Source organism: Centropristis striata, chromosome 12 (genome assembly GCF_030273125.1).
Source record: "Centropristis striata isolate RG_2023a ecotype Rhode Island chromosome 12, C.striata_1.0, whole genome shotgun sequence".
NCBI lineage: Eukaryota > Metazoa > Chordata > Actinopteri > Perciformes > Serranidae > Centropristis > Centropristis striata.
In genome coordinates, this window is record NC_081528.1 from 30431585 (window position 1) to 30446010 (window position 14426).

General features: G+C 36.6%; 3 protein-coding genes across 3 annotated transcripts; 2 read left to right on the forward strand and 1 right to left on the reverse strand.

The window, feature by feature from the left end:
• Nucleotides 1-1615: 1615 nt before the first annotated feature.
• tmx2a (thioredoxin-related transmembrane protein 2a) lies at nucleotides 1616-6694 on the reverse strand. Its single transcript, XM_059345929.1, has 8 exons — nucleotides 6443-6694; nucleotides 6232-6292; nucleotides 5589-5702; nucleotides 4259-4335; nucleotides 3942-4048; nucleotides 3150-3215; nucleotides 2291-2420; nucleotides 1616-2215 (listed from the first exon to the last, which is right to left on the reverse strand). Exons 1-8 carry the CDS (start codon nucleotides 6629-6631, stop codon nucleotides 2042-2044), a joined length of 918 nt encoding a protein of 305 aa, XP_059201912.1. The 5' UTR covers nucleotides 6632-6694; the 3' UTR covers nucleotides 1616-2041.
• A 1028-nt stretch (nucleotides 6695-7722) lies between these two features.
• On the forward strand, nucleotides 7723-10922 carry si:dkey-6i22.5 (polyamine-modulated factor 1). Its single transcript, XM_059346579.1, has 5 exons — nucleotides 7723-7996; nucleotides 9029-9134; nucleotides 9304-9404; nucleotides 9930-10125; nucleotides 10743-10922. The coding sequence occupies exons 1-5, from the start codon at nucleotides 7770-7772 to the stop codon at nucleotides 10806-10808; spliced, it is 696 nt and encodes a 231-aa protein (XP_059202562.1). The 5' UTR covers nucleotides 7723-7769; the 3' UTR covers nucleotides 10809-10922.
• Nucleotides 10923-11020: 98 nt separating this feature from the next.
• med19a (mediator complex subunit 19a) lies at nucleotides 11021-14266 on the forward strand. Its single transcript, XM_059346578.1, has 6 exons — nucleotides 11021-11381; nucleotides 11809-11931; nucleotides 12431-12564; nucleotides 12685-12781; nucleotides 12866-12960; nucleotides 13840-14266. The coding sequence occupies exons 1-6, from the start codon at nucleotides 11162-11164 to the stop codon at nucleotides 13903-13905; spliced, it is 735 nt and encodes a 244-aa protein (XP_059202561.1). The 5' UTR covers nucleotides 11021-11161; the 3' UTR covers nucleotides 13906-14266.
• Nucleotides 14267-14426: the final 160 nt, after the last annotated feature.

A 14426-nucleotide genomic window follows, 5' to 3' on the forward strand; every position in this document is an offset into this window, starting at 1 on the left:
CGGACCACACAACCTGTTTATGGAAACGAGTCACAGAGAGAAGAGTTCAATATAAACACAGTATCATATTAGTTTTATAAATCTTTTTTTTAAGTATTGTTTTATATAAATGTATACAATCTTACAGATTATTATTGGGTCAACTTGTCAGGTATTGCAGATGACTATGGCTGAGGGTGGCAGATGTACTGTGTGTGTAATTATTCTTGAAAGCGATTTCAAATCAGTTGCCTGTTTGTATTTAATGGCTGCATCAGCCACTCATGAGCTCTTGCTGGAATTTTTCATCATCCAAAGAGAATGGTGACCATTTGGTGGACAGCTGAAGTGGCAAATTATTGAGCTTAAGTTTCCAAAAGCCACAAAGAAATTCTGAATCACGGTTGCAGCACAAGCATCTTTGTGGAATGTACGCTTGTAATGTTTATGCTAGAGACATTATGCAAAATCTGTTAGTAGCTTTAAGATCATTGTATGTCTTTTTGGTGTTTTCTTTTCTTTTTCTGTAATGTTTTGTCTGTCAGTCAATACTAGCAGAACCTTTAACAGATGGACAGCCAAACAGGGGCAGCGAGGGAAAGGCTTATTTATTTCACAAGACAACCTTCTAGTTTTAGTCACAATTTCAAACCGGTCTCTACCAGTTTTTCTTTATGAGAAAACAAAAGTATGAATATTTTTTATGAAAAAAACTTTATAAATGAAATTGTAAATGTGATATGCCACTAAATAGAATTTCAAGGAGGGACTGGTTTGCAATTGGACATTTTGGATTTTTTTTTCTCTTTTTGCCTTGAAACCATTCATAGAGAAGCATGCGCATTTGTATTTTTTTCTATTGGTTTGTATTTTTTTTAAAAGTGAGGCTGATTCGATTTTTTTCTTTTTTGATTGACTTTTGAAAAACTTCTGTAAAGGTACTTTTTTTTTTTTTTTTTTACCCACAGCTATGTAAAGAAAGGAAAAATTAGTGAGTGAGGTGTGTCCAGGAGTGTCAGGATTGGGCATTACAGTTGACGTTTTCTTTATTTTATTTTTATTCAGTCAAGGCCTACGGCGGTGTTAGCAGTAGAATGTCAGAGCTGGCTGAATGTAACACGTCTTTGGGGAGAAAGTACACGCTTGAAGCACATGAGTATCATCGTTCAACCCAAACGACCGTGTTACAAGTTTTCAACCTTGCCAGGCTATGTCTTTGTCGGTGTGCATGTGATTTTTGTTTGTCGTGCTGAATGCTTCACTGACGTGTGTACTTGTGAGAATATTGTCAAAAGCCCACCTGGTTGATGTTGTGGGGTGGTAACAAGAAAAGAAGCATCATTAATGGCACAGGCAGCCGGCGTACGGAGATGAAGAGAACCTGTGTTACTTTTTCTTCCTGCTCTGGCCAACGATGGTGGCCACTGAACAATTTGAAACTATGTGAGTACAGTAAATATACTTCTATGTGAGATAAAATATTGCTATTGTGGGCTGTGATGAATGGAACGAGTTTCACAAATATCTGTAACGAGTACATTACAAAAAACATTTCCAAAATGGCCTTATAAAGAATTTTTAAAAAGATGTCTTCTCAGAATAAAAAAAGGTCAAACTGATGAAAAACTGAATGTGTTGTGACTCTTTACTGTGCACACGATCTTTTATTTATGTTTTCAACTTTGGCTTTTTTGAAACAGGAGACATCACACATTAGTTGCAAAATACAAGCAGCAAAAACATACATGCAGTGATCATGGTAGCCAAAAAACAATTACAAAAAAGGCATTTGTTCTCACATAACTTAATAAATGTAATAAAATGTCCCAAAAATCATTGCATATCTTTTGCATAGCTATTCAACCCACACTGCATCATACCCAGTCACTTTTTTTTGGTATTAATCTGTAAAGACTTGTGTAGACATGACATCAAGTAGTAGTTCAACCCTTGCTTCCTTCTTTCTTCCTTGAATTCTGGACTTTTGCAGTAATGTAAGGCATGGCAATGTCAGAAGCAAAGGAAAGACTTCATGCAGACCCTCTCTGAATCATCCTCCTCCTCACTGGTCTTTCTTGCTCTCTGTGGGCTCTTCCAGGTCGTCTGTTTCAGGTTGGAGCTCGTCGCTGCCCTCCTCTGGCTGATTGTCGTTTTGCTCTATGAAACCAAGACTTTTCTTCAGCTTCTTGGATTTTTGGAAAAGCTCATTGAGGTTGAACTCCCGGATAATGTTCTCCTAAAGATGAAATAAGATACACGTCAGCATGTATATGTCAGTATGAGAGAACATGCTCCGTGTGTCAAGACTTACATCACTGAAGGTCCAAGACACAGCTCTGCCTTTATTGTCCACCATTGGACGTCTCATAAGTTCCCGCCCACCTTGGAAAAGCATCAGTGTGGGCAGCTGCTTGGCCAGCGGAGAAGTACTAACCTTGTACCTGTTACAGAGAATTCATGGGTCAGTCAACTCCTTAGAGACTCCTCGAGAGAATCTGTCAACTCTGGAAATCATTAACCAACAAGGCAACACCTCATAATAACCTTTACTAACAAATGGTTAATGGATAGTGAATTAAACTTTAGTTAAGTTATTTTACGGTTAAACACTGTTACCTGTTTATTTTTGTACACATAAAAGTATTTGTTAATGATTACCAAATTATCGTTTTCAACCACCAAATGAGCAAATACTTAAATTCTGAAGCATTTTTTGACATTATTCAGACACCTGTTATCAGTACACAGTAATCACTTTTATGTGATACCAATGAAAGCTTTAATAGGGCCCACTGGACATAACTTGATGCTTTATAAACCATTTTTATTATAAGTATTTGTTGCAACCTTCTCATAGCCATCCAAATAATGTTTATATATGTTTTACTAAACAGTTATTAATCATTGATAAAGTATTAACTATTTAAATAGTGTTTATAGATAGTGGTCACTGAGTGATCATCAATAATAAACTGGGAATATAACAAATTATAGCATTACTAACAATTAATAAAGATTATTATTTCATTGTTTAAGAGTAAAATAACTTATTTCATTAACCATCAATTTACCATGTGTTAATAAGGATCATTTAATGTGTTTCTACATATTAAAACTGCTGCTGCATCATTAAAAACATGCAGAGTGGTAGAGTGCAGGAAATGACTCACTTCTCTGAAACCTCTCCATAGCGTCCGATGTCGACCTTCCCAAACCGGAGTCCAGCACAGTTGTACCTACAGAACACAGAGAACAAGCAGGAGACAATGAGGCAAAACATCCAACATTTAACATTTATTTTTAAAGAGCATTTCACTAGAAATCGTCTGCAGAACTTGGAACATGGCAGTTTAATCCAGCAATGTGATATGAGTACTGAAGGAAACATTCAGTGCATCTTAAAATCAATTTATAGCTTATTGTGAACAAAAACTTTAACTTTAAAAAAAATTACAGAAATACAGTATTAAATATGAGATATAGGGAGTTATTAAGCCAATCTATTGAATAAAAGCTCTCAAAACAAAACACACTATCATGTAGCAGAAGGTTCTTGTCTGTCTCACTGATAGAAACCAGTGTTGTTATCAAATAACTACAATTATATTATGTTTCATTTGAAATAAATCAAAGACTCTGATTTTACAGTTACTGCAGAACAGATAGGAACTAATAAAACACTATTATAGCGGTGGATAAAAGAAACATGTGGCTGTTAAACTTGTAAATGTTTATTTATCATAAGCAATATAATTCCTGCAAAGTGAATAGTTATCAAGGTACCTTATTTAAGCAAAGGTATGACTCAAGATTTGTAGGTTTACAGTCAGGCGATCTCCACTATATCCTATTTACCATGAGTGACTAATTAACTTGTTCAAGGACGTGGTGAAACCCTGACTGAGACAGTGACCGCCTCAGTATCTTGCTCTCTGAAGGGCCTACATTTACTTATCTCTTACTTGAGTGAAAGGTCGGCAAAGACAGGAGCAAAAGACTGGCATTCAGACGACCAGTTGGCATAGAATTCAACAATCCAGGTGATGCGAGTGTCTCTCTGCAGCTCCTCCTGGTGACGCAACAACACAGAATTACAGAATTGTATTTTCCAATAAGAAGCTTGCATCTTTATGTTCTCATGATACTGCATAATGAATACGTACATACACCTTTTTTTTTTTACAGCAATATAATTTTAATCAGTTCTCCCACATTGTAATGGAATTTACAAACATTTAAACAGCTGTTAATTCAGCATAATCTGCAGTGGAATACCCACATCTATGGTCTTGTCACTGAAGTACTTGATGTACTCGGGGCCCATGTAGACGGGAGGCTTACAGGTCATGACGACCGCTGGAAACAAGACACAGACAAAGAGACTGATAAGTTTACATTTCAGTGGATGAAAAAAATATGGCTAAATGTAAGTTTTACATTTTCTTAAACTATGAAAATCTCAGATTAGGTTAACGAATAAGTAATTAAAAGTATTGTTGGAAGTTACCTCAGCGGAATTTGAATATAAAGAAGGAGAATATAAAAGAAATATACTGGATTCAGAGCTGCTTTAATCTTAGATAGTGATGTCTGTAACTCGAAACATCTATAACTAAACAGGATCTCTCAATAAAGTTTGCAGATACTTTTCTTATCTATTTACGTTAATGGATTTCTTTACATTTGGCTTATTCTATCAATCTATAAAATATAAACTCCTGTCAAGGAATATAAATCTACTAGTCAATATTTGGTTTAATAAGGACTTACTTGGAGGGTTTCCTGCAGTGTTTTAATGTGATTAACCAGATATAAGGACCACCTGCCTTAACTATAATGAATACACTTTTCATGAAATAACACATAATGTGCAGGTGTTATATTTCACACAGCAACACATATATTATGAGTTTTCCTTTTTTTTAAGTTTAGTTCAATGGAGCAAATGTGTGAGGATTCACCCCAATATCCTTACAAAGTTTTGGACTTAAAGAGAACGAAGGGAGAGTTTAGAGAGTCTGGGAAGGTGTGGGCTTGTTTTCATCATTGTTTGTATAATGCAACAATTATTTTGTTGTGTACACTTTTTTTTATTTTATTTCATTTTTTTGTTTACATATATGTATGTATATATATGTGCATACATAAGATACCCAAGTTTTTTTAAAATTGTATTTATTTATTTAATTGAAGTGTGTATGTGTGAATATGTGTAGGTGTGTATATATATATATATATATATATATATATATATGGATGTGTGTGTGTGTATGTGTGTATGTATGTGTATATATATATACTTTAATATATATATTGTTATTATTTTGTAATTATTATTATTGTTTGTGTGTCTGTTTGTTCACTGTTAAAAATCAATAAAAGTTGTTGAAACAAAAATGTGTGAGGATTCATGTCTGACCTATAATTTACTGGGGGACACTCTGCATCTGAGCTGGAGGTGATGGGCCATTGTCTGCTGCTTGTAATGAAGACTACTTTAATGTGTCCTTCTTGATGGACAGCAGTTTTTACATAAATATTCCTTCCCATAAGTCAAATTTAGTAGTGCGTGGGGCAGTATTTGTAATAAGTGTTATGAGGCCACTGACCGACACACAGAGCGAGGTAAAGGATGCCGAGCCGGATGTCCAGCCTGAAGAAGAGGATGACGTTTGCCACTTTACTGAACAGGAACAAGTTGCCTATGTGCTGCTCCAGCGTGACTGAGAAAAAGAGAGAGAAGAAGAAAAAGAGAGGCGGAACAATGTATGACAATGAAGCAGAGGAAAAACCTTCACGCTGCTGATAATGCTGTTGAAGGTCAGAGGTTTGTTGTTTACACAACAAAGCAAAGTTTTTAGTGAGGCACTTCCTGGATGAGGCGTGCTGCAGGGCTGCTCAGGATTTAACAGTTAAACATTAAGTCAGAAATACCCTTTTGGTTGAAGTGTAACAGTTACACAGTATAGGACACTAATGCCTATTGTTCCAGTTAGATATTATGTTGAACACAGTCATATAATTGTGGACAGTGTAGGTTAAACATGAGATTTATGTTTCTTTATATACATACTGCTAGTTCCCTACTCACAAATTAAGCATCACCTGCTTGGTGCATAGGCCACTTTTGATGATGTGGCTGTTTACAGTGTAAACAAAAAAAGTAATGTTATGACATGGTTTAGTTTACACATATACAAACGTGTGGGTGTGTGTGTGTGAGTGTGTGTGTGTGTGTGTGTGTGTACTTACTCGCTCTCCTGTTCTTCATCATCACTATTGCACTGAGAAACATGAGAATCTCCAGCTCTCTCTATTGAAATAAAAATAAAAAACATGAAAAAACTTTTTTGATAATAATAATAAAGTGTGTAAAGAAAACAGCTTATTCAGCACACAATAGCTAACTTAGCCCCAGCACCATATTTAGCAGCAGGCAGCAGCGTGTCCCCACCATGCTCACCCAGTCAAAGTCGCAGGAGTTGCCGTCCTCCCGCTGGGTCGCCAGGTGCTCGCACAGACCGGGAGCCTTTCGCACCAGCAGGAAGGCAACGGTCATGAGAGTCGACGTGATATAATACGGTTTCAGCAGCCATTTGTAAATCTGAGGAAGGTGGTACAAGAAAGTACAGACTCCAGTGATTAGACCCATGCTGGCCGGCAGACACGACAGTCAACCTCGAAAGGACTTGAGGAGGAATGACAGCTGAAGGAGCTGACTGAACCTGCGGCTTCTGACTGCGCATGCGCCTAACAAAAGCGTTGTAGTTTTTAATGGGTGCAGCGTTATGCAAAGAAAACAAGCTATCCCCTATTTAATTACCTGAGGGAAATAGGACTTAGTTATGTATTTAATTATTTATATTTGTATTGTAAAATGCTATTAGTTACACTTTGGTTCCCTCTTTTCCAGTTAAATAATGTATTTATCTTATTTGTTATTATTATTATTATTATTATTATTATTATTATTATTATTATTATTATTATTATTATTATTATATTATTATTATTATTATTAGCCTATTATTACTTTATTTATTTTTATTTTTATTTTTATTTTATTTTATCAGTATTATTATTTTCTCTCCTTAACCCTCTGGAGTCCATCTATTTATTGAAAATACACATGTTTTATTTACAGTAATGACTTTATTTATATATGATATGTAGACAAGCTGAGAAAGCCAGTTGAAAGTGCAATCATAGGAGTTTCCGCAGTGTGCCATTTATGTTTCTAGACCATTTTTAAAATGTGAATTTTCTTTCTACATTGAAAACTATTACTATTTTTAATTTATATGCAAATAGACTGTGTAGTTAGATATTGTAGTTTTATTATTTATTATTTTTCCTGCTGTTTCTGTGTGTATAAATGTTTTTTTTAAATGGTACATTTCCGTAGACACCTGTGTCTTTTGTTTGTATTTTCGGTTCCTGGCAGCTTTATACTTTATTTAAAATAAAATGAAAAATCTGACTGATAGCAAAGTTTGTGTACAGAAAAAGGAGCCATGCATGTGATGTAAGGACAAACTGAAAGATGCTAAACAGAGACAGAATGCATAGGAAGTTGACAAATTTGAACCAAAATATTCTGGACTTCAGAGGTTTAATTTCCTGTCAATCTACTGCGCCACCACTCCAGTAGTCCAGTAGGTGGCGGTAATGCGCATATACGTTGGTCTGCCAACCGCCAATAAAACTCAAAAGAAGAAGAAGAAGAAGAGTTGGCGCAGCAACTCGCCGTAGATTGGGCGGGTAATACAAAACGTAAACAAACGGAGAAAATGGGGGAAAGCGAAGCTGCAGCTAAACAGGAGACTGTAGATAAAGTTTGTGTTAGAGATTCATGTGAAAGCCAGGTGAATGAAAGTACGGGAGAAGTTTCCTCACAGATGTCAAACCCTGGGTCAGTTAGTCAGCCTTCCGAGGAGACGGAGGCTCGCTACAACCGGCTCAAGTTGTTCGACAAGGTGATGCAGAAAAGCCTGGAAAAGTTCGTCGATCTTGCCAGGTAACTTGTGTTGATGGTGGAAATCTGTCCCGAAAAACCAGAAGCAGTTTTATGCAGTAACATTAGTCTGTAAATCTCGTGTTATAGATCACCCTTGATTTAAAATGCAGTGTATTTATATTACATTTCCACGAAAGTTAAGCTGTCTCTTATTAATATCACATGAAAAAAATACATTTGAGCTTTAGAATGGCAAAACAGCATTTGTATAAAAGTTGATCTGCAACAATTACAGAAAAATAATCGTTATATATTTTGATAATCAATAAACGCTAATCCTTGCAGTAATGTTTCATGGAGAAATATCATAAAAATGTGCAGCCACTTAAAATGTTGATTTCCGGAACACCTCTAACGGGATGCCCAAACTCAACCTCAGCTGGATTTATGTTTATGTCTATGTTAATATTCATAAAATAAGCCATTTAAAAATATATATTATTATAATGTATATATTTTTAAATGGCTAAAACACAGCACGGAACCCGCCAAACAAGACCTTATTAAAGCCAAATAATTTGACTTGGATCTATATTTTCTTGTACAGCTTCTATGTGAATATTCATAAAATAAGCCATTTAAAAAATATATATTGTAATAATATATATTTTTTAATGGCTTATTTTATCAATGGTTTCGTGCTGTGTTTTAGTCTGATCAACCAGAAACAGCTTTTGGATTTAGACTGACAAAACATCACATTTAAAGACATAACCTTGAACTTTTAGAAACTGGAGTGCACATTTTTCACTATTTTCTGACATTTTATAAACAAAATAATTAATCAATACTGCAATAATTGTCAGAAACATCAATAATGAAAAACTCTTACAGTCCTACATGAAAGGCACAAATTGGGTTGGATTAAATAATCTGAAAGTTCAAACTACTTCACATGAAGATACGGATGAGCTACAAAAGCAAACAGTTCATATTTGGCATTTTCGGGTTTGGTTACCCGAGAAAAGGTCTGGTGTTTTGGGAAAAGCTACAATTCCCTGCACTTTTGGTTAACCCTGCTTTCATTTACAGTTTTAACAGATTTGCCAGCATGTTTCGTCCGCTGTACAAGAAGAACCCGCAGAGGATGGAGAGCATTCATAAGCAGTTCATTGCGGAGTTGCAGAAGTCTATACAGGTAAGCAGTGCATCAAAGGCATAACATGTATGAAAAAATAAACAACACATGGAAGGTCTACTTTATCCTTGTTTGTATTATACTGTATATGTGTATGCAGTATCGACTTGTCTACCCCACTTTTGTTCTTTCTTTGCTTACATGAACTCTTGTGTCTTTGTTTGTGAAGGATGACATCAGCAGATTGATCGAAGAAGGAAAGTTAGAGTCCAAACTGAACGAGCTGGACAAGCTGGAGAAGGCTGCCGAAAACAAACCAGACCCTGCATGGTCAGTAAACAGTTTTTAAACTCTTTACTTTCCGGCACCTTGTTCTTTACAAATTATTAATAAATATTTTAATCATTCATTCATTTATAAATTGTTCCAACAGGCAAGTTGTAAGCAGTCATTTTCTTGCCAAGGATAAGGCTAAGGATATGAAAAATCTATAAATTGTACGCAAACTGTCTTTGATCAAATATGTTACTGATAAATATTTGAAGATTTTAAAATTCCTCATAATGGGAAATGACCACAATTCCTCAAAGTTGATGCAGCAAGAAGGATACACAGGGAGACTTTGTGGACAGTTGTTGGGTAGCAGGACAATGATTTAAACCAGCACTATTGTGGTAAACACCAAGGAACACCTTATTGTCTGAGCACTTGTATACAATTATTATACACTAACAGTAAAATAGGAGCATTACCTTTCTTTATTGCACTGTATATCACCACTGGTTTTTATGTATTTTGCAACATAATTAATATACAAAATGTTTAAATCCCATTCCGTCTCACTTGTTTTGCTAGGCGGCCAAGTGGGGTTCCTGAGCAGGACTTTTGCAGCTTTTTGATGCCATACTATCAAAAGCAGGAGGCTTACATGCGACTGGAGCTGAAAAAGATTCAAGCAGAGAATGCCGCCCTTGCACAGCAGGTCCAGGCTGGAAGAGAGAGTGTTGCTCAGGCTGAACATCATATTTCTGCTGCTGTTGATGAGTGGAAGGTGAGAGAGCAACAAGCGGCAAAAGAGACATTCGAGCTACAGGATAACATTTACAAAATATCATGTTTGAGATGTTTACAGAGGAGATAAAAGTGTAAGTAATGCTTGAGTCTCATAATACAGCTCTCAATTGTATTTGGACATCAAATGTCACCTAGAAAAAAAAGCCCCAAAGCTCCATCATATAATGCAAAGAAAACACATTCTAATTTAAGTCTCATCAATAGCAACTTATAGCAGTATGATTCAAAAGCATCTTCATTTTACTGTCCTGTCAGGCTATGCGATATGGCAAAAGTCTTTTATCCCTTTTCTTTTATATCTCAATAACGATATATATCACAAAACTTAATGTTTTCTGGGAATTCAATAACTAAATCATCCATACGAAATAATGGCCTATTATTATTATTATTACATACAGTTTTTAATGATGATTGCAGTGATGCAATATGGCCACTGGTTTTTTGACATCAAAAGAAAAATGTGTGTGTACTATATACAGGTGGAAAAAAATCATTAGCAATGGTAGTTTGAAGGAGGCCATTGTTTGACAGCTGTTGCTTACAAAGAAAACTTAACAGTTTTTTGTATTTTTTTTTCTCTCTCACTTCTAGGTTTCGGTCACAGAGTTTGAAAGGCTGGCATCTTCTCTCTGCCCTGCTGATGTCTTTGAAGTGTGATCTTCAAATGATTTGACCTGCAGATATATCAACTAACTTAACTGTACATATTGATTCTGTTTACTGTGGTTGTTTGCTTGAATATAAATAAAGTTGAAGTCTTGGATATAAAAATTGTTTTGTGACCTCTGATTATATCTTTGTTTGTGTGCCAACACACCAATAATTATGGTAATGTGCGTGTTTCTGCCTGGTATTACGGTAAGTGGGCCATGAAAATAATGCCACAAAGAAGTGAAGAGTCGAGTAGTTGACACGGATGGATTCGTGGTGAACATCCTACTAAATAACAGGCCACACGCGTGAAGAAACCGGCTTTTTCTTCCCATATAAATGTATTATTCGTGATAGATATGACGGAAATGTTTTCAACTCTGTACGGGCAAAATGAAGCTCAGGGACCGCCCGGCTCGTCGTCTCTGGGGTTTGGACCGGGGAAACCTCCGCCGCCTCTGCCGCAGAATCAAGTCTCCATGGCGGGGCAGATGCCACCGCAGCTCGGGGATGAAGGGCCTCCTTTGCGGAAGCCCGGAGCCATGAATGAACCTTTCTACTTACTACGGGAGCTTCCTGGTACTGTCGGACAATATTGACAGTTGTATTATTTTTTATATTTGTTTATGTATGTTATGTATTTAATCGCTAATTAAAAATAAATAGTGGACTTCCCATCGAAGGTTGCTAAGCAGTTTGTAAACAATGCTAGCTAACGTCAGCTAACGTGAGAAGTGTTGAGAAAACCAATTACTACTATTTACCCCCCAGCTTTTTATGTGTTGATTTTTTTTTAATCTCGTGTGTGACAAAACATCCACCTGAGTTTTTGCTATATTTTAACTCGTCTCTTAAAGTTAAACGTGATCTACATTAGCTCCGGTTGGACCTGGCAACGTTTGTTTGCCGTTACTTCAATTGCAAGATGTATAAATGAGTTGAGGCTACAAATGACACGAGTTTTGGTGTTTTCACGATGAATGCTAATATAGATCTTTGTGCCTAGTGGGAAACGAATTAACTGGCAACACCAACCTCATCACACACTACAACCTGGAGCACGCCTACAACAAATTCTGTGGGAAGAAGGTGAAGGAGAAACTCAGCAACTTTCTGCCAGAGTTACCAGGTGGGTCAACTGTGTTAATGATGGAGGCTGCATCCATATTATTAGAAAATGAAAATGGCAAGAACATACTGTTACTGTGCACTGTCCTCTCGGCCATAAATAGGCATAAAAAGTCTTCATAACTAATATGTTAATATTAATTCACATTTAACAATATAACCAGAGAACAAATTGCTAATTTTAAACTAGCTCAGGTACCATTGTGCTTTTATGGACATATGGCTGTTTCACTGTTTCAAGATTCCCCAAAAGCACTTACTGGCGGATCTAATATCCATTGCAATAGTTACGGGTCAAATTTGACCCAAACAGAATGTAGGGGTTAGACTCTAAACACTTTGTTTTGTTTGTGATTTACTTGCTATCCAAATACAAACTGAATTATTATCTATTTAATGGTGAACACAGCTGAAAACTTTTCCGTCTTCTATTGCTGTTAATGCCGACCACCTTACTCTTGAATTGTATTCTAACTTGTCCTTTCTCTTCTGTGCTGCAGGTATGATCGACTGTCCAGGCACTCAAGATGGTAGCTCGTTGCGCTCTCTGATTGATAAGCCTCCAGTGTGTGGCAACTCCTTCAGCCCGTTGACGGGCGCTCTGCTCACAGGCTTCAGACTACACACAGGACCGGTACTAACTGAATATATTGGCAGTATTACAGGAAGGACTCTTTAGTGAGCATGCCCTGGCCTGCAGGTATCCTTAATCTCCTAATTATAATGTATGCATGTTTTGTGTTTGTTTTCCCAGCTACCAGAACAGTACAGACTGATGCACATACAGCCTCCAAAGAAGAAGAGCAAACACAAGCACAAACACCATCGACCACAGGACCCTTTACCACAAGGTATGACATAAACTATACATTCACAGGTGCACTAAAAATGCATCATGTTTACAAGCCACTGAGTGCATCTTTTTTACACCACAGAAACTCCATCAGACACTGATCCCAAGAAGAAGAAAAAGAAGAGGGATGACGATCCTGACCGCAAGAAAAAGAAGAAAGACAAGAAAAAGAAGAAGGTAAACATTTTTTTTATTAACCACCCAGTAGTTTATTCATTTGTACTTGTTATTATGGATCCTAAGGAGACCCATGTCCTGACGTTTTTAATCACATGAAACCCATTCCTAAAACTTGTGCCCAATACCAAGGTTATCACCATATACTGAAAAATTTACATTTTAAGCTAATCATTAAACCCAAAGCCATATTACTTGATTTCCAGCCACTAGGGGAGTAAAAACATTCAGAACTAGCTGCTACTACTACATTTTTTTTGTCAAATGTATGTACATAAATCTAGGATCCATAAATGTGCATGTTTTAGTCTGAGAACATGTGTGGCTTTTGAACAAAACATGTATACTTTTATTTATGATTTGATTATGATTCATCTTCACATTTTTGCAGCTAAGTGTATATAATCACTACAGGTAACAAGCGATATGAACAGGTTTTGGGATATGTCTAAATATACCTGAGCCTTGAAAACTGTTGGCTAGTTAGTTTGTGTTCAACAGGCAGGAGACTGTGTTGCAAGCTGCAGTAAAAAAGCAAATTTCAAATCCTGTGTACATGTCCAAATAATGCTCCAAATGATATTGGCATACCTCATGGCTTAATTGGAAGATGCTACATTTGGGAAAAAAGGCCTTATTTGGAAAACCCAAACTAGAATATGCTGTTTACATCACCCATGTCAAAACTAAGTGACATGTGAAGTGAAATATTAATGTGCATGTAAATGAAAATTGCACCACCACTTGGCTCAGATCTCTGATACAAAAGTTATTCGCTTGCATGTCTACACAGGTAAAAGAACAAGTCTGATTATGACTTCAAAAATGTATATATTACGTATAAATCAATGTGCCACTGCTCTCCCTGTCCCCCTACAGAACCGCCACAGTCCTGACCACCCCGGCCTCGCTGGATCACAACCCAACAGCAACAGCCTCAGATAGACAGGAGCCCACTGTGTGCACGCCTGTGTTTGAATGTGTGTGTGCAATTTTGTAAGAGGATGCATGTGTGTGTGTGTGTTTTACAGATAATTGTATTATTGGGAGTATGTTTAATGAAAGAGGGTATGAATCAAAGAATGCAAATGGTTGTATGATGATGTGTGTGAGTGAACGGAGCAGCGACTCAGTGGATGTGTGTGATGATGGAAAGATGTTACAGAACAGTGTAAAAGGCAGAAGGCCGCTGGTGAGCTGTGTGTTTATGGATGACTGAGCAGGCACTGTATGTATGTCCCTCTTTGATTTTGTTGGGATATCTTTTGACCATAATGCCAAAATCAAATAAACTTTGGTTATTATATTTGCTTGTGTGTCCTTGTTAGACCTCTTGTGAGAGAATCATTTGCATGGATGGCAAAAAAATGCTACACAGACAGAATGTTTGCATTCATTCGTTTATTAAATGCATATGCTGGATATATTGATTGAAGGCGGGAACAAAGGTGTACATTTAGCAAGAC